This window comes from Monomorium pharaonis, chromosome 11, assembly GCF_013373865.1.
Source record: "Monomorium pharaonis isolate MP-MQ-018 chromosome 11, ASM1337386v2, whole genome shotgun sequence".
In the NCBI taxonomy this organism is placed as follows: Eukaryota; Metazoa; Arthropoda; class Insecta; order Hymenoptera; family Formicidae; genus Monomorium; species Monomorium pharaonis.
In genome coordinates, this window is record NC_050477.1 from 1,334,761 (window position 1) to 1,359,267 (window position 24,507).

The window sequence follows — 24,507 nt, forward strand, 5'->3', positions numbered from 1 at the left end:
GCGAAGAGAAGAGAGCGAGAAGGTAACGAGAGAGAGAGAGAAAAGTTGTGCGCGGTATGTGCGTTCTCTCGGTCCCACTCCCGGGAGGAGTCGATAAATAAAACCCTCCATGTGCGCGCGTGTGTATATACACGGTATACCTTCCCGCCATTATCGCGCGCGCCGCGTAGTGTTTCATTCTTAACCGGGCCGGCCTGCCTGACTCCCCTCCGTAGTGGCCGCAATGGACTCGCCCATCGTTTTCAATCTCGTTCACGGGACGGCGATTACTCGCCGCGCTCGTGACGCAACTCGCGGCGAACGTAGCACGCGTCACGGAAACGGTGGAGAGATCGCGGACACGCGTTCGGGATCCGTACCCCGGACAACGAGTGTCGCCGTCGATGTGGAGTGACTTGTCCGCGCGCGCGGTGTTGTTTTGGGTTCGGCCATTTTTCGAGTGGGGAAGGTTAGGGGAATCGTGCGCCGAGCGTGCTCGCGGGTCGCGAGTGTACGTCGGAGAGAAGTGAGTGGCCGTCGTCGTCGTCGGCCATCCTGGTCACGACCGTGCCGGGGGTGTCGGGTGTCCCGGTCGCGCGGGCCACCCGGGTTGCGAGACTCCCCCGCGGGAAGTTCGCCTTTGTCAGCCATGTGCATTACGGCGCATCGTTCAAAACGTCCTCGCACCCCCGTGGCGGCCGACCAATAGGGTCCCGGGCGCCGTGGCCACGTGACCGCGGCCGGCCAATCGGCGCGGCGGGATTTGAAATCTTGTGGTCTTTGTTCACGGGCCAGCTCGTGTCAACCAACGTTGTGCCTCAGTTCCGTCAAGGGGGACCCGTGTCGGTGTACGGTTTATACATGGTCGCTGCGCCGAAATTCTCGACCGCGGTTTACAACGTAAATATATGTGTGAAAGTGACGGCGTACGTGAACGGGGCAGTGTGATTCGGGTACGCACGGACGCGCAGTATCGATATACGGTAGGTCTGGCGCCATTACGTTAAGCGCCGCGTAAATATCGCCCCGTGAAAAAGTGTTGTTGTACCCATTCTCGTGTGTCTCGTCTCGTCTCGTCCAGTCTCGTCTCGAGCGATCGCTCGCCGGCGCGCGCGCGCTCTCTCCCCCCTCCCCCCTTCTCTTTCTCTCTTTCTCTCGCTGTCTGTCAAGAACGAGATATATGTATATATTAGAACGAGCCAGACACAACGAGCGAGATCGACGACGCTGTTGTTTTTTCCTCCTCTTCTCGCCCACCCGCCTCCCGCCTGCCCGTCCGCCTCGTCTCGTTTCGTTTCGTCTCTTCTATCCTCTCCTCTCCTCTCCTCTCTCCTCTCGTCATCGTTTCGGATTGTGACTCAGGACAGCACATTGGTTGGGTGAACGTTCGCGCGATCGTGAAAAAGAATACAAGTCTCGCTCCGACCGCCCGTCGCCACCGTTCCTCCCGTCTCGCCTGTCCTTCTCCGTCTCTCTTTCTCGGTCGATCCGCGGTAATTTCGACGCGACGGCGCGGCTGAATTTCGCGGATCCGCGTAATCGCGTGCGCGTTGCCGCCGCGACGGCGATTGTCTCGGTCCGCCGTGCGGCGTAAACAATCGGTGGCCGCCTCTTCCGCCTCCTTGTGTCAAAACTCGCTCGCGGCGAGTTGAATGAGCGGCTTACGGGCGCGAGTAGTGTGTAGCCGTAGTACGGCGCCCGTGGTTTCGGCGGGAAGAGCGAGTGCGTGCGAGACGCGAGAGAAGGAGAAGGAGAGAAAACTCGTTTATGGTTCGTTCCTTCTCCGCACCACGGGTCCGAGTATCTCTCTCTCTCTCTCTCTTTCTCTCTGTTCCTCCTCTTCCCTTCGCGCTGGAGGGAAAGAGAGGAAGGACAGACTCCGCGCGGGGTGTGGAGGAGGAACAAACCCTCGGTTATATTACTCTCTCTGCGAGAATGCCCGAAAAATAACAGCGGCGGATGTCGATGCACGAGAAATGCATACGCAACGAAACTGCATCGGATATGTATGTGTGAATGCGCGCGCGCGCGTGTGTGTATGTTTCCCCATGCGTATGTGTGTGCAAGGATGCGTAAAGGTGTGCGTTCGAAAAGAGAGGGACCCACGGGAGAGGGGAGGAAAGGAAGCGTTATGCGCTCCGTGTGACACAGAGTTCCCTTGAGCGCTCAGGCCGGAGATGAGTAAATGGATACACACAGGTCCAATGAATTACGGACGGTGGAAAGAAAGTACGCGTAACCGAGAGAGGTAATATGCAAATAAGGGAAAAAGGAGGAGGAAGGAGATAGCACGCGCGCGAGTGAGGTGGAAAGTGCCCGGCGTGTTCGGCGTCCTCGATCACGGCGGGATTATAATGTTCTTTCCTATTGTTCTCGGAGTCGTCGTCCCGAAGCTTCTCGAAAATACCCGTCGGAAAATCTGAAAGATGGCAGCTCTCCAAAAGCTCTCCGTGTTTAAGAGACGCTTTACGATTTATTTTAACGTGCGCCGCGTTCGACTCTCCTCCCCTCTCTCTTTTTTTATTTCTTTTATTCTCCATTTCCGGCCGTTTAATTCCGAATTTCGGAGCAAGAGATAAGGATTTCTTTTCCTTTTCTCTCGCGGAGAAAAAAAGTTTCGAAAGCGGAAAATTTTCTCCGCGGGAACATTTTCGCGCCAGAGTTTCCCGCGTAATTGTTATCCGGAGCAGGCGGATAAACGACGGCGGCGGCGGCCGTGAGTCCTCGTTGCCGAAACCGCCAACGACGGGTATCGATTTCCATTGATAGCCACGAATAGTAATTTCGCGCGGATCGCGAACGTTAATTGGCCTGCCGGAATAACGTCGCCGAAGTGAAATCTGGTCCTTCCCCTTCTTCCTTCCCGGTCGTTCGCTCGCGTCGCGACGCCTCCCCCGAGGATTTGACCATGATTTATAAAAACACCCTCGTTTGCCTCGCGTTTGCCGCTTGTCCTCGGATAAGTTGCGTAAATAAAAAAAAAATTCTTTTTTTCCCTTCCCAAAAAGTTTCGCTCTAGAGAGCAAGGGAAGAGCAGAGAACGAAATGCGAATATAGCCTTCGGGCAAGGACAGAAAGGGAAGATGAAGCGAGACCGAGGGTCAGGCAAGCGGGCGAGGGGGGCGGGGGGGGGGCAAAGGCAGCAGCCCCTCCGAGCCACTTTCCAGCCGCATGCCGCCGGGAAAGCTATTGACCGTGAGAACCTTCCGGGAAACCCCCGTAACCCCCGAATCCCTTCTGGCCCTCTTCTCGCCATATGCCCACCGCAGGAAGCGGCCACGGTCCTGCGGCAGGTACGGCCCAAAATTCACATTCTTTTCCCTTCTGCCCTTTCGTGTCCCATTCTCGCACATTATACTTTTGCGCTCCTCTCATGCTACCAGACGATTACTTCTTTCGACTTTGGAAGAAAAAAAATGAGTGTGATAGGAAAAAAAAACGGAGGCAGAAAGGACAAGTATACGCACAGAAAAGGACCAATTCTACGGCGGAGAAAAAAATTGCTCGATTTACTCTTTTTCTTCCAGTAGAAGTAACGGTTATCTTCAGTAAAGGATATTTCCTTCATAATTTTACTCTTAAAATATAGTTGTCACTAACTTTTAAAAATTTGTTATTGAATACTTGAAAGGGGAATTTATACTCCGTCGATGAATATTCGTATTGAAGAAAACCAAAGTAAATTTTTATTCTAACTTAATATTTTTAATGGACGTTTTCAATTACTAGGATGCTTGTGATGAACTCGTGAAATATTCGAAGTAATATTTGCTCGATTCAAGTAATTTACGGAATGTATTTTTCTATGTGCGCACAGAAATTGGTTTTAGGTAAACACTGATTTCAAATGATATATGAGTGTACTTTAAGATTAGCAAGAAAATAATATTTCTCGTAAAGATAATAGTTACTTAGAGAAAGCAGAAAACTAAAAGAACCGACTGATCGCTTTTCTTACTATGAGAATATTTTTCTACGTATATGACGAAAAGTCTCTTTTTGTTGTTATATATATATGATTTTTTTCCATTTTGTCGTTCGTTCTCGCGGTAAGGAGAAAATTATTTTCTGCGGACGCGCACAGAAGTAATGCGCTTCATCTCCGATACGGTGGAACGAGGGATTTTGCAACGTGTACCGCTAGAACAGTTTTTATCGCACACTCTCGCTACTGCAATGAGAAATCGCCGAAGATTTCGACGTGGTAGATGACAGCAATTCAGCATTACGTACATGGGAAACAAACAGTTTTTAAGTATCCAAAACTAGCTGGCTACAGATCTAAAAATAATTTTTCCTTTAATTATCAAAATAGATGTGTTGGCACGAAACTTTTTTACAGCATTATCGTCACGCTCGTGTGTCCTACATAATTATTCTGGTGTTCGGTAAAATCGCGTTCTCCCTGTAATTAAACAGATGTCTGACGTTTACAAGTAATTTTATAATAATTTCTACGATAAGTTTTCACGTTTAATTCCTTGCGTGTTATACTTGATAAATTTACGCATTCCGAGAGGAGACCTTCGTTGTGGAGCACGCGATCTTATTGTGTCGTGCAGCTTCCAATTTGCCCCTGCGTCACCGAAAGATTAATCCTGACGAATCTCACGACTGAATCGCGCGGCGTCGTAAACTTACCGAGTGGAAAAAAAGTCCCGCTCTCCTGGTGCAGACGAGAGATCTCCTTTCCGTAATTTTAGCATACCTAGGAGATTTCTGAAAGTTGCATACGACGTGCGACGATGAAAATTAGATACGTCTAATTTTAAGACTCCCGACCGGAGTCTCCGGGCAACCTTTGCGCAACCGACGATGTGTAATCGCCGGTTGTCTCCGAATATGCGAACGCTTGATTATCGGTTTTGTTATATATAAAAATACAATTTATTCGCGGTGCGCGCGCGCGCGCAAACGCGAGCGTTCTAAATAATTCATGGAATAGAAAGTCCATCGCGATCAAATTGATAAAGCGAGAAAAACGAAAGAGCGCGTTTGAATTCGGCGGACGTTCTTTCATCGCGAAATCTCAGCGCGGCTTTCCGCGAAACAATCGGCGATTCTCGCGTCGTTAGCCTCGCGCGCAACGGGTTGACCCACGGCGCCATTGTGCTCTCGCGCGCCGTGTGCTCGTTGCCGTTTGTTGTTGTGCCGTTGAGCCTCCTTCGTTTTAGCGATGACGCGAGAGCGGAGTGGAAACGGCGCTCGCCCGGCCGCCACTTTCGCGCGTCACGGAGGTTTGATAATGTCGGAGCCAGGCCTCGGCTAAATTCTGTAATAATAACGCGATCGGTCCCCAATTCCGCGCTTCTTGCGCCCGCTTCTGCGATTCGCAATGCGTCTTTTTTTACGTTTACCTACGCGGAAACGCGCGACCCGCACGTGGGAAAGGATTGGAAATCTCGGAGCATATAGCGCGAGACATTCTCTACTCGCGAAATTTCGCAATTTTATCGATAGGATTATTCACGGTACGATCGATCGATCTTATTTCCACGCGGTTTTGTTCGTTTTCGCGCGCGAAAAGTTCATTGTAATTTCTATAAGCTGAGGATACATTGGGAAACGCGTTCCATTGTACAAAAGGCGCGTACGTACGTGCGGTAACGTGCGAAATTTTGTAAGATCTCGGATTGACTCATCGCCGGCAGCTCTGGCCAGTGAAAGCAAAAAGTTCTCCGAGTAGCCTGGTAATACCCGAATCGAATTAGCGGAGGAGGACGGGATTAGTAAGCGCACCGTGAGAGAGAGAGAGAGAGAAAGAGAGACTCGACGCTCTAATCCTCGCCGAGGAGACGTCGTCGTCCGGTCTTCAGATGCGCGATTACACGCGGCCTTTCGTAATCGGGAATCGAGTTTGGGAAAGTAATCATTAATGCATAAAATCTCCCTTAATCTCGATTACCCGCCGAGGCCCGGGAAGAGACACCACCGGCTTACGTCCCACGGATAACGCAATGCCCGCGCGGAGGAAAACGATCTCAGAGGTAAAGTTGCGCGTTATACGCGCTGTGTATACAATCGCGAGGCGCCGCGGCGTGGTAAGTGTGTTATTAGGATCGCCGACGTTGCGTTGGCGATCTAGAAAGGGATAAGCTCGCGCCGCTCCTTTCTACAAGTCGCGCGGCTAAATCCGATAGCTGTGGAAAACGAACGGAGCCGCGGCGAACGACCGGAAAATTATATCCCTCGGTCACGATGCTGCGAGAGCCGCCGCGCGTCAATCAATATTCGGATACGGCCGTGGCCTTCGACGAGACACCCCACGGTGTTGTTTATCATCTCGCGGAGATGATTACGCGTATGACGGACGTACTGAAAGCGAGAGATCGGATCGGATTATTCGTCAAAACGCTCTGACGGGAATTACGCGAGGGGGGGGGGAAGAGAAAAACATCCAACTACGTTAAAACAGTTGAGATTTGATAACAAAAATAAAACGGAGGAGAAATGAAAATTAAGGAAATTAGAATTACAAAAAGAAGGATGCAATCGATGTAAAATATGCTACAACGAGAAGCGCTTTACAGCTTCCGCGACCAGGATGTACGTCTCGATAAATAAAGGGATCGCGGCCCTTTTGCAATTTTCCGAATGTCCTGGTAAACACGCGCGAGACACGCGACGTCGTCGCTCCGACGGCGCGGCGGCGAGGGACTTTTTCGCGCCAATTCCACGCGGCCACGTGCGTACGTCGACGCGACGTGCGCGCACACAGACACATCATTGTGCACAGTCGCTCCGTCCCGTATAAGTGACACATATCGGTATCAATCCATCGAGAGAGCGAGAAGGGGAGCAACCGATGGATGGAATGAATGATTTCAGTGGCGCGCGCCGCTTCTGCAGCTGCGAAATTAAAAGCTACATCGCGCGTGTATCAAAACGTTTTCGATTAACGCCGTTAGCGAGGTATGCGAAGTGGAAAGAAAAAAAAAAGCTTCGTTTCGAAAGATAATATTGTTTGTAGCGCCGAGTTAAATCGCATCGTGTGCCCCTCGTTGTACAGAGGTCTCTCCTCGATTGAGGTCTCTCATAATTTAAGACCAATCGTATTCATTTGTCGTATCCTTCGACAGCCGGAGGGATTATTTAGAAAAACATTCTCGCGCGCGAAGACAACAACGGCGGAACACAGCTTTCACGTGCATCCTGAAACTCGGCTAAAAATGACGAGTAACACAAAATCCGATATCTGCTTTCCTATTTACAAAGATAGAAGCATTAATTCGCCCCTGGCGAGCGGTATTAAGGGGTAACGAGCAGCCTGCGCCGGGGAATCCGGTATAAGGGATGAAGGGATGGAGGGAAAGAGACAGATCAGCAGCTAGCGGGTGAAAGAGAGAGGGGTAAATTTTCAAACGGGCAACGTAGGGGTGGGGAAGGGAGGGGGGTTGAGTTTAGGGTGCCACCCTGACGAACCTGGGCGCGGCATTGGTGCACGCTGCGCGCGGGGTGCACGCTCTCTCTTGCAGCTCGCAAATACTGGCCGTGCCGCCGGGAGGGGAGGAGGGAAGGGGAGAAGGATACGACGAGGGTGGATGTCAGGGGGACACACAGGGTGAGGCGCACGGGGAACGGGCGTGGGGGAGAGGGAGAGTGGAGAGACGTATCAGATCGATACTCGGCGAAAAGCGCGGGCCGAGCGGAGACGGCGCGGCTCTGTGTGTGTATCTACGGTTGGTCCATCGCCGGAGATCCGGATGTTGCGACTACGCACAATCTACGCGGGTGGAATATTCGAATCGATGCCCGGCTGATATATTCGTCTCTCGTCGCTTACAAAGGAGCCTTCCCTTTCGTTTTTTTTTCTCCCCCAGCTGCGCCTCCAATATCGCGCTCTCGAAATGAAACAGGGAAAAAAAACAAGAAGAATCCGTGCGACCTGGTGTTGACCTGGTGATACCTCGCGCGGCGAGGAACTTGTTGAAATTCGCGCACAGGTCGTCTCGCAGCTCGGTGTTGCTACACCTTTTTCCCTTAAGTAGGTTCCCTTCTGCATTCGCTCGTTTCAGCTTGACGTTTCCGCTGTCAGAGCTCGTCGATTGTCCGTTATTAGTTTTTAATGAGAGATAATCATGGAAAGAGAGACACGCGAAGGATGGGAGGGAAAAAGAGCTGCGGACGAGCGTTGGGGCGGCAGGGGGGGAGAGTGAGAGGAGACTCTACTACGAAGTCCCATGCATATATAGTAAGCCAACTGTAGTACTATGAGTTAGTCACACCCACAAGCCGGTTGTGGGTTCAAGATCCTCGCGCGTACTCTATCTCTATCACTCTCTGTCTCTCTCTCTCTCTCTTTTTCCCTCTTTCTCCTACCATGTACACGTACAGAAGCATGCGCGTAATGGTATACGCTGGTATATACGCGACGTTCCCGCGTACGTACGGAATCTATCGTCTCTGGCCTGGCGTAGTGAGACACTAAGCCGCCGATTCTAGTAGTCTGCTATATTCGCAACTCACGACGTTGATAAAGACGCGTGATAACGTGGGAATTTTCGAAGCAATCGGGCCGCAATTGCGAGTCCCTTAGAAATCCTAACGATTTATAACGCACATTCCCGTTTCTTTATATTTTTAAATTAAAAGACCCCTCAATGAGAGTCCATCGAGGATGATTTACGCGTTTAGAGAACGAAGGTTGATCCCTGAACAAGACGCCTCGATCGCGGCGGATAAGCGCGGTATTTCAAGGAACAGATCTGCTTTCATTCGCAGCGAAGGAACTCTCTCGGGAACTCTCACGTGCTCGCGCGCGCGCGCGCGCGGGCTATTATTCCTCTCCTCCGACCGGGCGACTCGCGGTGCCGCGGACGACGCACGTCTGCACTGAAAAGGGGAGATAATATAATAATCAAGCTTTGTAAATAATTTCAATTTAATGTTTAATTAATATTCAGGGCTATTGAATATAATCAATAACACTTTATGATTATATCAATAGTAGCTACAATAATGATTAATCGATTACTTGCTAAATATTATAAATATTTGGTTATATTAAACCGAATATTCAATTAAAATCGTTTCACCAAAGCTTAGCAACTATCATCTAGGCTTGATTATTATTACCGACTTGTTTTTAGTTAGTGCATGCTCTTATGAGAAGCTCTCTATGAAAATCAGTCTACTGGAACTTAAAAAAAGCACGCGCGCATTAAGATATAGATGAATCGGAAGTCCGAAAAAAAAATTTGGAAAAATCCATAGCCGCTCTTAACCACATAAAATGCATGAAGATATAATGTAATCAGACAAATGATGAAACAAAATACAATAAAACATAAATGGATGTAATAGAAGTATATATGAAATAAATTCTGTGATATATCGTATTAGAGCCTAGAAGCTAGATCCTTTATGAAGCTATAAAAGTACAATTTCGTTTTCGCGGTAGACTGACCTCGCGGTAAAGGGGAGGAAAGAGGGGGAGGAGGCTACGTTATGGCGACGTCGCTTTTACGAAAATGAAACTATTCCGACGGGGTGATATAATTCGCGCGCGGCGGATTGCAGCTTTAGCTATATTATTTGACAAATTCGTTGACGACGGTCCTCTACAGACACCGTCGCCTTCTTCTTCTTCTTATAGTCGATTGAATGGAATTGGATACCGTAAATGCGTACAGCACCGTCGGGATGGAGCAGGGATTGTCTGGGGACCCATGGGACTGCCTGTTTGGCAGCGACAGCATCTCGGACGCCTTTCAGGGTCGTCCGGAGATGTTACATATGGGCATACGGCGTTGCGATAACACGGACCAGGTCGGCTGGCTTGGTTTCGACTTCGACGACGTCCTGACGGAGACCGACGAGGATCCGATCGGCTTCAATGAAAAAAGCCACAGTTCGAACAGGTAGGACGAGTGAAATTCTTCAGTTACAGCGAATGAAAGAGAAAAACATCTTATAGTAAAAGCTCACAGTTTAATTTCACAGAAAAAAAGAAATACGTTAATGTAGGATATGGAAATACTTCGAAAGATTCAGAAATTCGCGAAAGTTGAATTGAAAGAAACCTTACATTCAATTTTAATTAACTTTATAGAAAGTTTGAAATCTTAATACTGTCTATGTTTTCTGTAGCAACCTGGAGGAATTGAATCTGGACAGCGACAGCGAGCTGGCTTTGACGTTGGACCCGAATTTGATACTGCCGCGTAACATGCCCAGCCGCAGCCCCGCGACAAACAGCGACGCGGCGATTCTGGAGACGGCGAGTGTGGAGGAGAACACTGCCGCCGAAAACGAGGGGGAAGAGACGGAGAACGAAAGTGAGATCGACCGAACCGAAAACGATGAGGAAAATGAAAGCGAAGAGGAGGACGAGGAGGAGGATGAGGAGGTCGAGAATGAGGAGAACGAGCATAACGAAACGGAGTACGAAACGGAGGAAGAAGAAACAGAGGATGAGGACGAGGAGGAAGAGGAAGAGGAGGAGGAAGAGGGCGAAGAGACGGAGGACGATGAGCAGGACACGACCGTTCAGCAGCCGCTCACACCCCTGAGTGTGGAGGCGCCGACGTCGATATCGTCGTCGTCGGAGGCTAGCGTCGGCGCCAGGACGTTAACCGCTGCCGCCGCCCTCGCCACCTCCTCGCCGACGATACAGCTGACGAGGTTGCACCACCCCAATAAAATAAACACCCTATCCGCCGCCACCGTCAAGGACATCAAAATGCTCGCGGCTAATCCGGGAAGTCAATCTGCTGCATTGCAGCAGATTCGCAAACAGATGCCGTACAATAACAACGTGCACGATGTCAGCACAGGGGCACCGACGACGGTGATGATACAGGCGGCAAAGCGCGAGAAGGACTTGACGACGACGACGACGACGACGACGACGGGAAGCCAACGTGACAATTCCTACCCGAAACCTGCGTACTCGTATTCGTGTCTCATCGCGATGGCGCTGAAGAACAGCCGAACGGGATCGCTGCCGGTTTCCGAAATCTATAACTTCATGTGGTAAGTGCGTCCTTAAAATTGCAACTGAAATAATACTTGCGAATAAATAATTAACTAACCATTAAATCGATATTTAAATAAATTGCGGGAATAGCAGTTTCACGCTGAACTATCTTTCTATTATGCGCCTCAAATTAACACTTTGCTTTAATAAAATTTTTATTTCCAGATGTAAATTACTATCTTTAACTTTAAAAATATCGTTTCTCAGAAAATAAGCGCAGTTTGCTCTTGCGAATACTTTACAAAATAACTGACTTCTTCTTTTGAATACCTTTTTATTTAATCAAATTACTTTGCTCGAATGTTTTCTCTCGAACTTTCTAAAAGCTGAAAATACTTATTGAACTTGTACATTTTAGTACGTTATTTATTGTAGTTGCCTACAATTTGTGAACCGTGAAGAAAAATATTGTTTTCGGGAACAACAAGAAACTTTTTACACGATGAATAACGTGTCGCTCGTTTGCTTATTTTCGGCCATTTGGCCGGAAGGATAAAGGGACCGTCGAAGCCCCCTATTCTGCGCTTAGGTATACGAAGGGCAAAAGTATTGTCTTTTCCCTCTTTATTCTCGAGTTTTACGGGTCGGAAAGGGAACTAAGCGAGAAGCTGCCATTTTGTACGGGGGCTCTTGGAACAACCAGGGGCACGCCGGGGTACAGTCCCCCCTAAAAATCAACAGCAGTCCCTGCTCTCTGCGCTCGTTCACCACCTGCCTTCATTTCTCACCGTTGCACCGCAACTCACGGCCATGCTTGTAAAATAACTGTCGTCTCTTGTAGTCTCTCTGTTTCAGTTTTTCTGTGTCAAACAAAAATTAAGGCACGGTCAATTTACATTGTCTTGTTCGAGAGAAATATTTTTCAATGTAAAATTTGCTTTTCAAAGGAATCAAATTTGCTAGAATTCGACTTGAATATTATTACATCAGAATCAAGTTCAATTCGATCTATCAGTTTTATTAATTTGATTATCAACTGCTAGATAATTGATACATTAATCTAGCGAATTCTTCGTGATTTTTTTTATACGGTGATGAAAATTTCGATTCGTAAAAATTTCATTTTCAATTTTCCCATTTCGTTTACGCAGCCGGCACTTTCCCTACTTCACGACTGCGCCGACCGGCTGGAAAAACTCCGTGAGACACAATCTGTCGTTAAATAAGTGTTTCGAGAAGATTGAGAAACCGCCCGGGAATGGCAGTCAGCGAAAGGGTTGTCTCTGGGCCATTGCTCCGTCGAAGGTGGCCAAAATGGACGAGGAGGTGCGAAAATGGTCAAGGAAGGACCCGACCGCGATCAAGCGGGCCATGGTGAATCCCGATCAGTTGGAACTTCTAGAACGGGGCGAGATGAAGTACGAGGGCGAAGACAGACAGGAGGACGGGTACGAGGACGCGGAGAGCTACGCGGATTCCGAGACGGGTGGATCCGCAGTGGACGAGGTTATCAATGACGATGTGGACGAGAACATTACATACGACGCGGGGAAACTAATCGACGTTGACGACGATCTCGTCGTGGAGCAGCTCTATGAGGATCTCGATCTCGTCGACTCCGGCGACTTGCTCGAAACGCAGGAGCTCAATAGGGGGGAACAGTTAATGTACCAATTAGTCTCATGCGCGAAGCGTCAAAAGACGCTATCGGGTTCGCCGATATCGAGCGATTACGTTTACCAGCAGGTCGACGCACCGTCCCGGAAGAAGGCGCACTTTGTCGCGCTACGACCGGGAGGAACCGCGCCGAGTGCCGGTTCCCTCCTTGAGGCGGAGTAAATTCCTGGGACACTCAAACGATCTCTTATTTAAATACAAATATACACACACGCGGCCAAGTACACATCCCCCTTTTTTTATCGCCAGACCGTTGTAAATAAATGAATTGCGCCCTGTGACTTTTTTTACAGCCTGAGATTTTGTAAATAATTGTGTTTTATACGACGATGTACCTTTTTTATATAAACGTGCTTGTGTACATAACTGTAATTTTTAATGTGTACAAATAATGTGTACATACACAATGTACAAAGGCTACTTTTTTTTAGAAACCGTAAAGTGGGACCAGTCCGTAGGCGTGCGCGTAGAAAATTTTTGCAGATACAAGTGGTTGTTTAATACCACTCTACGCACGTTCGCAGATTTTCGGAAAAAAAAAACAGCCATACAAGCGAGACAAATTAGCGAACCAATTGGTCCCCGAGATCGAACATACCAGGTGCTTACCAGGGACAACTTGTTGTATTATTATCCTGCGCTCGCCTAACATGTCTAACGGCGCCACCACAATTTTATAATAAACATTTTTAAAAGAGCATTAATTTCTTGATCTTTTTTATTTTTGCAACTCTCGAAAATACGGATAAAATACAGAAATAATATGCGCCAGCTTCCACGTACCGTCCGCGATAGGAAATAAATAAATTAAACATAAAACACGAAGCTCATGAATTGTCACTGCCAAGAATGGATAAAATACGAACGTAGCGGAAAACATTGTAGATTACAGTAAAGATGCAACACGCGATCTCATACCGATTCTTCAAGAATGATAACTCATTGAGCGCTATTCCTTCATGCGTGATTATTACGTACAATTTTTTGAGAATTTCTCTTTTATGAAATATCGTCGTATTTAGCTCCTCGTGAAGTTATAATTTTTATGTATTATACATATATCGACTGATATCGACTAATTATAGCAATAGAAGATCTCTAATTTATTCTAATTTTAATTGGCATCGTCAATTTTTTATCATTGCAAGATTCCAAATTTACATTGACCGCTGGAATATACATAAAGTTTCAATGAAGAAATCTTGTATTTTTTTCCCCACAATAGTTTTGGATGTCAAAAATCTTCGATTTAAAATTATCAATGGGTTTCAAGGATAAAATAAATTTTGTCATTAAAATTTTATCTTCTACTGGAACACGGATGAAATTTCGATGATAACATCTTGTTTCTCTGACATATTTTTTAATTAAATAAATTTTTGACAAATTTGGACAGATAAATTTGTAGATTTAAAAAATTTTACAGCGATTTTTATTCTCTGCTGGAGCACGGATAAAGTTTCAATGATAAATGCCTTTTAATAATTTTTAGACGTTAAATATTGTCGATAAATTCCGAATGTGGATGAATTAGTCGGAGATTTCAAGGATTTTATCGTCGACATTTCGTCCGACACGGCATATTTGTACATTGTATTTATATCGTTCGCTGCGTTCGAACGTAATTTCATTCCACGCGAGCAAGATCGAGTTCTAACGCTTACAAGGCATTTAGATGATCGATAAACAAATAAGCGATTGTGAACGAGAGAGAGAGAGCGACTGTGAGAGTGCGATATAGCGTAAGGTAGCGATTAAATTAAAGTAGCGTAGTTTTTGTACCTGTTTGTAATATTTCTATATAAAAATTAATGAGTGTGTAACTATCGTGTAAACGCACGAGATAAACGCGTATAAATGATGTATATGTGCAATGACTGCAATTTTGTAATAAAATATTGATACGTGTACTTGACGCCTCCAGTTCGCTGTCCGCGGGCCGATCATCGACCAGCCTTTCAATTTTTATCACTTTTTCTCGCGTACACGCGCCCAATTGATTCGCGCGATTTTGGTGTCGCGTTAATTATTCCGAGTATACCGTTACCGCGTTCGCTTTCAATGCCAAGCCTCGCGATTACGGGCCTCGAAACAACCACCCCGCTTACGTAATTTGACGTGAAAATAAAAAAAAAGGGAAAAAAAAAGAAAGCGGGAGGTGGTTGAAACGCCACTCTCACATCTGCATGCATGCGCTTATCGGTACGCAACCGACGTGGACGCGTGTCGTCCGCATGTCGATTACATACGATCGGCGATAACCAGTTTACGCGCGCACACGCCGCGCGTCGTGGGGCGCTCCGTCTATTGAAACGGCCCGCGTGCGATTCATATTCGGTTTGCTTCGCGGAGCAAGGGGGAGAGGCAGGGAGAAAGAGAGAGAGAGAGAAATATATATATATATAAAAAGACCGACGGACAAAGAGGGAGAGGGCCTTCCGCCAATGAAACCGGTTTCTCGGTCGAGCCCCGATCACAAAGAACTCGGCCGCGCTCACGCGAGAGATCGCGGGGCTCCGACCACTGGTTCGGATATCCCGCCGTCCCGACGGTTCTCTCCCGAGGCGGATTTTCCTGCGGCTTCGGCCTCTCTCGATAACCCTCTCTCGCGCGGATCGGAAATCCAACTCTCGCGGTTTCCGCGATGCTTTAAAAAACATAAATCGAGCAACGAACAAAGGACGGCGAGGTAGGAAGGGAGGGAGGAATTAAGGGGCAGCCCCTTCCACGAAGGAGCCGACTTGCCGACCCGTTTCCGTTGCCCGGTCGCCCGCACAAAGGCAATCCTTCGCGCGCATATACATTCCAAATGCAACGTCCGCCCTTCCCTTCCCGCTTCGCCGCCTATGTATTTATCAGTTGCATCGTGCATCGCCGCGGACCTTTCGTCAGGTGTTTCGAGCACTCCGAGGAGCGACCGGATCAGGACCGGTTTACGGCCGCGAGGAGCCCCGGGGTGATCGGTCGGGCGCCCTTATCAGCGAGAGGAGGAGCGAAATCTCTGACGGTTCGCCGGCGGAATCAAAAATATTGAGCAGATCTTGAAACGACAAGGAAACCTCGAGACGATCGCTCGCGATTTCAACGCGTTCTAAAATTCATTGTAAATGAAAAAAAAAAGGTATAGAAAAGCTTCTACTCGCTATACCTATCTATCTTTTTACTTTTAATATAATTTTAACGATTTATCGTGACCTGTCGTTCCGCTTGGGTACCGGCGGTGCTCAGCCCTGATCGATCAGGGCCGATCGCGCCGTCGATTGTTCCGCGCGAGGGGTACAGGGGCGGAGGACGCTCCGAAAACTCCCACGCTCGGGTCGCGTCCTTATCACCGCCGTGTTACGAGCGCAAGATGAGAAGCACCGCGATTAGAAACACAGCGTGATGGCAAGGCCGACAGATACGATACGGTTACGCGTGACCTCGTGCCAATGCGTGCTGCACGGTCGCACGCGTCTCTATACGCGCGAGAGAAGGAGAGAGATAAACTCGCCGAGTGATAGAAGCTTGAACCCACAACCAGCTTGCGGGTGTGACTGACTCATAGTATACTATACTATGAGTCGATTTACGCGCGTATTCGTAGTACGTGCTCTCCCCCTCCGTGCCCTTCCCCTCCCTCTCTCTCCTCTTTCTTTCTACTTTCCTTTGCAGCTTCTTTTCCCTTCTCTTTGTTTCCCTCTCTCCTTCTTTCTCATTTTCTTCATCTCTCTCTCTCTCTCTCTCTCTCTCTCTCTCTCTCTCTCTCTCTCTCTGCCTGCCCCTTCGTCCCCGTTTAATCCTTTCTGTTTATCACGTAGTTTCCAGCCGAGAAACGAGACCCCGGGGCACACGGACCTATTGCACGTGTGCTGTATGCGCCGCATAATTCTGCAAATCTGATTCCCTACCGCTATTGGGACGTAAAATTCGTTCGAATTGATAAAAAGTACACATGATCTAATGTTTCCCCCACATGAGATCGGTTCTCGTCCTCTGTCTCCCTGTCCAGCTGCGTGTGTCGCTTTCGTGGCACGCCATGTGTACACCGTACTCGACTCGACCCGATGCCTCTGCGACGGGTCTGGTATATTACGCATGTCGACTTATCAGCTGCATCACGAGGGAAGGAAGAGCGAGTAACTTGAACCTGCGTTCGTACTACCGCCGCCGCAGCTCTTCCACGGATGCGCTCGTCCGGATGACTTTGTCAGCGACGTCAAAACAGGAATAAAGCAAGCCGCGAAGACAAGTTTTTTTTTTCTCTACCTTCATCTGATATTTAGAGGAAAATCTCACTTTTGATCGATGGCAACGCCGGATGAAAGCACATCTCGTGTTTTCCTTTTTTTTTATCTTACGTAGCCTTACTAATCTATCAATTATTTATAGGATTCTACGCGCGCGGAATTTACGTTTAGTCGAGCGATTCCCTCAAAGGCGGCCCACCCCGGCGCGCAATCGGGAGATAAGTTAATCTCTCGCTGAATGGGAATTCTTGTAGAACGCGTGGAGAAAGGGAAGTAGAAAAGAGAGGCCCCGGGTTTTGCCTCTACCGTGGCAAGAGGGAAAAGAGAAGGAAACGCATACTGGCGCATTATGCTCGGCAGACATCGTAGGCGCGATTCCCTTTCTTTCCTTCCTCCTCCTCCCCCAATCCCTCCGTCCATCAGTCTAGTCTTCAAGTTCCCCTCGCGCGCGCGCGAGAGAGAGAAAGAGAGAGAGAGAGAGAGAGGACGATCGAGAGTGCATCATCTCTCAGATACTACCAGAGGAGCTCGACTTGAAAACTGACGAAAATAAAGCTTCGGGGGGAGGGGGGACCCAAGGTTTTTACTCGCTCGCGGTTCTCGCCGCGGGTTGAAAGACCAGCGTCAGTGGGACCAGACGCATATGCGAGTCTCTTAATGCCGCTCTTGATTATTTCCCCTCCTCCTTTCTCCCCGCAATCCCAATGTTCCTCTCTACAGGGTGTCGCGAACGAGCCGCTTTCATTTATCAAATTTCGGAGGCGACTACCACTCGACGAGTTGACGAAAGCGGCTGGTGAAATCGTTCGTTGGAATTCTTTCGATTTCGGTTTTGACCTTCGTCAGGTACCTTCGTTGGGGTCTTTGTCTTTTTCTCTCTCTCTGTCTCTCTTTTGAGGTCACTATGGCAAGAGAGTATGGATGGCCCTGGCCGATCCCGACGGAGCTCTACGGCGAAAACTTGACCGAGGAGCATGACAAAGGAACAACCTTGAAGAAGAATGGCCGCTTACACTCGTATTAAATCGCACGGTATCGGATGGTCGTTCCACTTCAGCGCGGCGTTTCCCACACGAGAAGTCGACTTCCAATAACTTCGGCGCATCACCTAGCGTGTTATTCCTTGAAAAATTGCTTTACGCAACATTATACATAATGGCTATCTAGATTGTTGAGAATGTCAGGCATAATATTGCGAACGTATTGTACAAGTAATCGTTCAAATATTTGTACATTATGTCTATCTATGTGTATACATGTTCGTTTTTTGTTGAAATATCGGTTTTGCTCTCGTACTAAAAGAAAATTTGGTACGAGAGCAAAGGAAAATTTATGTTCAATAAAAGTTTTGAAATTGCAATGCTTGGAATTTCGACTTTTGAAACTGTATCTGATTGTCTATTATACTCTTCTAATTTTGAAGAATTAAATTTAATTTTGTTAATGTGAATAGTATCGCTGATGGACAATAAAATTGTCACGTGCTTTACCGACGGTGAAGTCGATAAAGTCACCACGGTTTTTGCCGACGGTGAGCAATGTCTTGTACAATTTTTCGATAACACAAAATTATAATCCTCAAAATTCAACAGAGAATCAAGATATGAAGAGACATTAATTAAAATTTCAAGAATTGTTAGGAACCTAAAATTTTAGTCTTCAAGAAAGAGAAGCGGAATTACAATTTATTATATAATTATTTCTGTGGTTCGTTCCGTTCATCTAAACGTTTCGTACATTTTCTCTTCTCCCTCTTTCTTTTTTCTCTTTCTCTCTCGAACTTCTATATTCTATAATTATCATATATTACATTTGAAGTGCAAAAAATAACGTGATGTAGCTGCAAGAAACAACGGATCTTATGATTAGTTTACGTTTAATTGACGCTGTCAATTTCGATTGGTCGCGATCTTGGATGGAGCCACAGTTTGTGCCAATCGATTTCGTCCGCATTTTAAGTTACGTGTTTATGAAATTTTAACCTTTACGTCTTCTTTTTTACTACACGCGTGAAGAGTAATCGGCAAGCTGGAGTGTGAAATTCCAATGGGAATATCTGATTAACATTGACGAAATGGAGGCATTTGTGAAGTTTTGGGAGAGGCATATCCTCGAAACGATTTTATGCATGATATGGCTATTAACCTTTTGGAATTATTATTTGAATTTCCGTCAGGTTGGTTTGTTTTCTTAACTGCTACTTTTTTTTACTTTATAGAAATACTTAGAAGATACATTTTTTAATTTATGTTGGAGAATGCAACTTAGCAAGATTTAATATTATTTATGTTAATTAAATCTCTATGTAATACATTTATATATTTATTAATTTTCTGTATGTATTATATTTTTTAGTTTTTAATATTTTACTTTTGGAGAAAATTAAAAATAAAACATAAACAGATGAGTTGACATGGAAGCCAATATTTTAATTTATGCATATTATGAATGTTACAGAGAGCACTACTGAAACGTCTGGTCGATTTACCAAAGCAAGTTGAGGGTTTAATGACTAAAGATATATATGATAAAGCTCGTTCGTATGCATTGCATAGAAATACCTTTGGTAATGTGCAGGACCTATATTCCAAGGTTTATAATACTGTGAGTGTTTCTTAAAAGAATGTGTTTCTATGAATTCTACGAATTGTTGATTAAAATGGAAAGAAATCTTTTTAGGCATTATTAATGGATTTGTATTACATAGCATTTGTATTTTTACAGTTAATCTTGGTAACCTATGGCAATTACTATTTCTGGCAATGGAGTATTGCAATAGCCAAGTACTATGGTATGAATCATGAGAGTGAAATACTGCTGAGTGCGATATGTTTGTTTATTATAGGCATAATTACCCATATATCCAATCTGCCGATAGCGGTATACGATACTTTTGTTTTGGAGCAGAAACATGGCTTTAACAAACAAGTAAGATTCCGCATGTGACACTTCGCAATTGTATAAAGATTTTTTCAAATTCTTATACATTTCATTGTTGAATAAAACTGATTGGAGGGAATCTGCTAATTGATGGATATCAATATTTATTTGCAGACAACCATGTTTTTTATTAAAGATGAAATTAAAAGATTTCTTGTGACCCAAATTATTACTATACCTCTTCTATGTGGTATGATTTGGATAGTGCAACATGGTGGCGATTATTTCTTCTGGTATTTGTGGCTGTTAAGTTTGGTAGTCTCATTATTTATGATGATTCTGTATCCGGAAGTAATCGCGCCGTTATTCGATAAATATTCGCCATTACCTGAGGGCGAGTTGAAGCAAGAGATCGAAAAATTGGCAGCTTCCTTGAAGTTTCCTTTGTACAAGCTGTTTATAGTTGAAGGCTCCAAGAGATCGTCTCACAGCAACGCCTACTTATACGGTTTCTACAAGTATAAGAGAATCGTTCTCTTTGATACACTTATCAAGGGTTATTGTAAGAAAGACGATGATGATGCTGACAAAGGTTGTGATACAGATGAAATACTGGCGGTACTCGCGCACGAACTAGGTCACTGGAAACATAATCATGCTCTGAAAGGGTTTTTACTAAGCCAGGTATAATTTTCAAGTTATTAATTCAGTTATTTTATATATTGGAATATTATTTTGGAGATAGTTTAATGTCAATAATACTTTAATATTCTCTAAGGAAAATGGGCTTTAACTTTATTAAATATTAACATATTTAATAAGATAAAATGTATTATTATATATAGCTTGAGAGGTTTTTTGATATTTTTTTTTTTCAGGTAATACTTGTAGCCAATTTCGTTATGTTTGCCAAACTTTTACGATACACACCAATGTATACCGCTTTTGGCTTTGTGGACTCACAACCCATTCTTATTGGCCTGTTGATAGTAACAATGTATATTTTAATACCATTGAATACAGTAAGTATCACTTATTATATTTCTTAATGGGATTTTTTATTATACACACGTTAATAAATAGGAGATTATCCTTGTAAATTCTTTTTATTATTTTCAGATCTTTAATTTTATTTTCGTGGTGATCAGCCGAAGACACGAATTTCAAGCAGACAAGTTTGCCACAAAATTAGGCCACGGTAAATCTTTAAAGGCATCTCTGTTAAAACTGCAAAAGGATAATTTGGGATATCCTTTATATGATAAATGGTACTCCTGTTGGAATCATTCTCATCCACCTATCATCGAACGATTGGAGGCAATAGATAAAACCAAATAAGAGACTTGCTATGCGATTTTCATAAATCGTTTGTGGATGTAAAAGATGAAGCCTGGAGCTTAGTTACAGGCATTAGTTGTTTGCGTTATTTTATATGTCATATATATATTTTTTTCTTTTCCTAATTATTCTACTATCCAGTTGAACAGACCTAAATGCAGGTCCGAGATAATTATGCTTCCTGCTTATTGTCATAATGTTAATGTGATTCTGTTCCTACTATACATCCATCTCTTGCAATCCATTCTAATTGGATAAGAATTTTTAATAGAGCTTTACTAGCAGTGTTTTTATACAACATATATATTAAAATATATTCCAGCATTTAATACTTGTACATGTAAACAATTTTCCAGTATCATTAATTCCACGTGAAATATATTTTAGAAGATATTTTCTCTATATTTACAGAGATTTATCTCACATTTGGATATTTTTAGTATATCTTATTTTTCGAAGATATAACGATTCTTATATCTTGTATATACGTTCTGTAGATATGTACCAGAACTTGTGCTTTATCATTCAATATATCGTTATTAATAGTATAGATACAGAAATGCCACTAAGTAAAAGTTTAATTAACTTTAAGATATATAATAAACACAAAATAAGTTGATATTCTATTTAATTTTAACGTTTTTACAGTACTGGGAATTTGTAAAAAAATTATAACGTTTGTGAATAATCTACATGTTTATTCTCTATATTAATAGTCATAGTTCTTTTTTATAACTGTAAAAATGTGTTTAAAATTCTTATAATCGATTATTCACAATATGACAATGTTAAGGAAGATAATGTATCTATCTCGTCTAGTGGGCACTTAATTTAGTTTTATATATATATATATATATATGCAACTAAGATGTATAAGTAAGATATATAAGTATTCAATATATTCAATTGTATATGCACTCTATATATAAATGTCCATTAATTGTCTACACATTAATGAGCGAGTAAGTAAAGATATTATCATTATACATTTTTTCATTCTTACATTTAGTGTTAAATGACCGATTAAAAAATAAAAAAATACAGCAATGTGTGTATGTGTGCATTCACTTTTATAACGTTATTTATAAAAATAAAAACTTAATATTTTTCTGCTAAAAAATATTTGGGATAAAAAACGCGACTAAACTTGCATTATAGTATACGTATATTAGTGTACATGTATGTACAATATGTAGAAGTTTCAATATATAATACTTATAAGCACGAGATTTTAACTTCATTATGTGTTTCTAATTTAAGGACATAGTGAAGAATATTAATTTACATTGCATATAACAGCCACTGAAGATTCCTTTTTTTTTTTAAATTAGAATCATCTAATTTGATCACAAGTCTGTTTTGTTGCTCTATTGCAATCGATTAAAACAAATGACAAATTTGAAATTAATAACTAAAAATTATTTACTAGATTGTGTATAAACTTACAAAGAAAAATAAAGATGCATCGAAATAACTAAACTTGATGTGTTTCTTATACATTCCCATGCTTGTAAGTTGTTTTGTAATTGTAGCTGTATATATTCTCCATATATCTCAATCTCTAAACAAGCAGTCAAACGTAAATATAAATTTAGAAATATTTGTATGTATAATCTGCCTTATTAATTTTCTGCAATTTGCCAATACTTACCTATTACAAATGTAGTTTTATATTCATATATTCTTTTAACAAATTATATCATACAAGACCCCACAAAAAGAAGGAACAATACTTAATATTTTACTTTTTTATAATAAAGTTTTTCTAATTAATCTATATCAGAGAAAATATATTTTATCAAATAAGAATTTTTATTTTTTAGTTCTTTTGAATTACCTGATTTATTTAGATTCTGTCTATTCTTTTTATGTTCTTCAATTAAATAATATTAAAATAAATTAATATTTTCTAACTGAAGTATTGAATGTTAGTAATAATGATAACATTGGACATTAAATATTAATAAAAGAAATTTTATAATTAATGATAGATATTATATCCATTTTCTATAATTTTATCATCAAAGAAAAAAGTAAAGAATATACTATAAATAAGTGAAAAATTTTAACTATTGATTCAAGCGATTAATTAACGTTTAATTTAACATATTTATTTTAAATTAATCATGAATAAATCAAATTAAAATAATTCTGTCAAAGATCACAAAATGGGACATCAAAGATTTTTTCTTTACGAAATATAATTTTATCAGTGATGACAAAATTAAATCGTTAATTTTTATAATTCGGGAATCTATGTGTGTATATAAATTTAATGCACTTTTTTTAACGTGCAGAAGAGTTAAATAATACATTTTTTAAAGAAAAAAAATTCAAATATTTTGCAAAATAATTTTACATAAAAGAAAAAAAATATATATATACACATATGATACACATCTCAAATTATGATGCAATTAAAAATTTCTTCATGTAAAAACAAAGATATAAGAATTTTTTGCCTTATTTCTGAAAAATTTCAAAATTCAATTCTTAGAAATTTCAAAAGTTAATGCAATTTATATATACAATGCTACAAAATTGTTAAAAAATAATACGCGTAATAAATCTCATGTTAAATAGATTTTATCTTAAATATGAGATCAACTAAGAGTTAAATTTAAAAAAGTACATAATATCGTAAAAAATTATATTTGTTAATAATTTTATATATATATATATATATATATATATATATAAATTTCAAAACATATATACATACGCATATACAGGTTCAGAATAGTTGGAGTCAAACTTATACGATATTAATAAAGTCGTTTAAGTAAAAAAAACATAAACTTAAATTAAAAAATACTTTATTAAAAATTCATAAACGTTCAAACATTTTCAATTGTTATAATAAATGTTCAAAAATTCGTTCTTCCGCAAGAATGCAGGGTTCTATTCGTTAAACTCTTCCCAAATATTCCTCGAACATTTATTATAATTATTATAATAATTGACAAAAAACTTTGAACATTTATAACTTTTTAATAAAGCATATTTAAATATAAATTTACGTAGTTTTACTGGACCTCTTTAATACGTTATCCAAGTTTAGCCCTGATTTTTATGGATATCTTTTATATATATATATATATATATATATATATATATATACGTATACATTAATGTATATACAAAAAATTATATATATATATATATATATATGTGTGTGTGTGTGTGTGTATATGTATATACGTATAATTTACAAAATGTTGTTTAAAAATTAAATACTATTTCTCGCGAGTATATTGGAATTTTGAAGATTATATTAAACACGAAAAAATATAACATGCCTCAAAAAATTCTACTTTATAAATTTAAAATTTATAAATCTAATATACGTATAAAATCCTAGAATGTGCCGCGCACCACTCCAGGTTTGCTCTCGTTTTTTAAATTCTTCATATTCGTGAACTTTATGTTTATAAATTTACTTGATGCATCTTTAATTTGCTACATGAACTACTGGAACCAACTTTA

General features: G+C 42.5%; 2 protein-coding genes across 7 annotated transcripts; both read left to right on the forward strand.

Annotated features, from left to right (window-relative positions):
• Position 1: 1 nt before the first annotated feature.
• Positions 2-14,484, forward strand: LOC105839000. 6 transcript variants are annotated; one of them, XM_012684979.3, is made up of 4 exons: positions 2-5,966; positions 9,575-9,839; positions 10,069-10,953; positions 12,049-12,736. In XM_012684979.3, exons 2-4 carry the CDS (start codon positions 9,583-9,585, stop codon positions 12,734-12,736), a joined length of 1,830 nt encoding a protein of 609 aa, XP_012540433.1. In that variant the 5' UTR covers positions 2-5,966; positions 9,575-9,582. The 6 variants fall into 6 exon arrangements, with proteins under 6 accessions (XP_012540433.1, XP_028049681.1, XP_012540434.1 ...); XM_028193880.2 differs by having other exon boundaries at positions 2-2,227; positions 9,546-9,839; XM_012684980.3 differs by having other exon boundaries at positions 2-2,227.
• A 4,393-nt stretch (positions 14,485-18,877) lies between these two features.
• On the forward strand, positions 18,878-22,492 carry LOC105839012 (CAAX prenyl protease 1 homolog). The gene is made up of 6 exons (XM_012684999.3): positions 18,878-18,979; positions 19,261-19,407; positions 19,528-19,731; positions 19,858-20,367; positions 20,562-20,705; positions 20,803-22,492. Exons 1-6 carry the CDS (start codon positions 18,878-18,880, stop codon positions 21,019-21,021), a joined length of 1,326 nt encoding a protein of 441 aa, XP_012540453.1. The 3' UTR covers positions 21,022-22,492.
• The last annotated feature ends 2,015 nt before the right edge of the window (positions 22,493-24,507 follow it).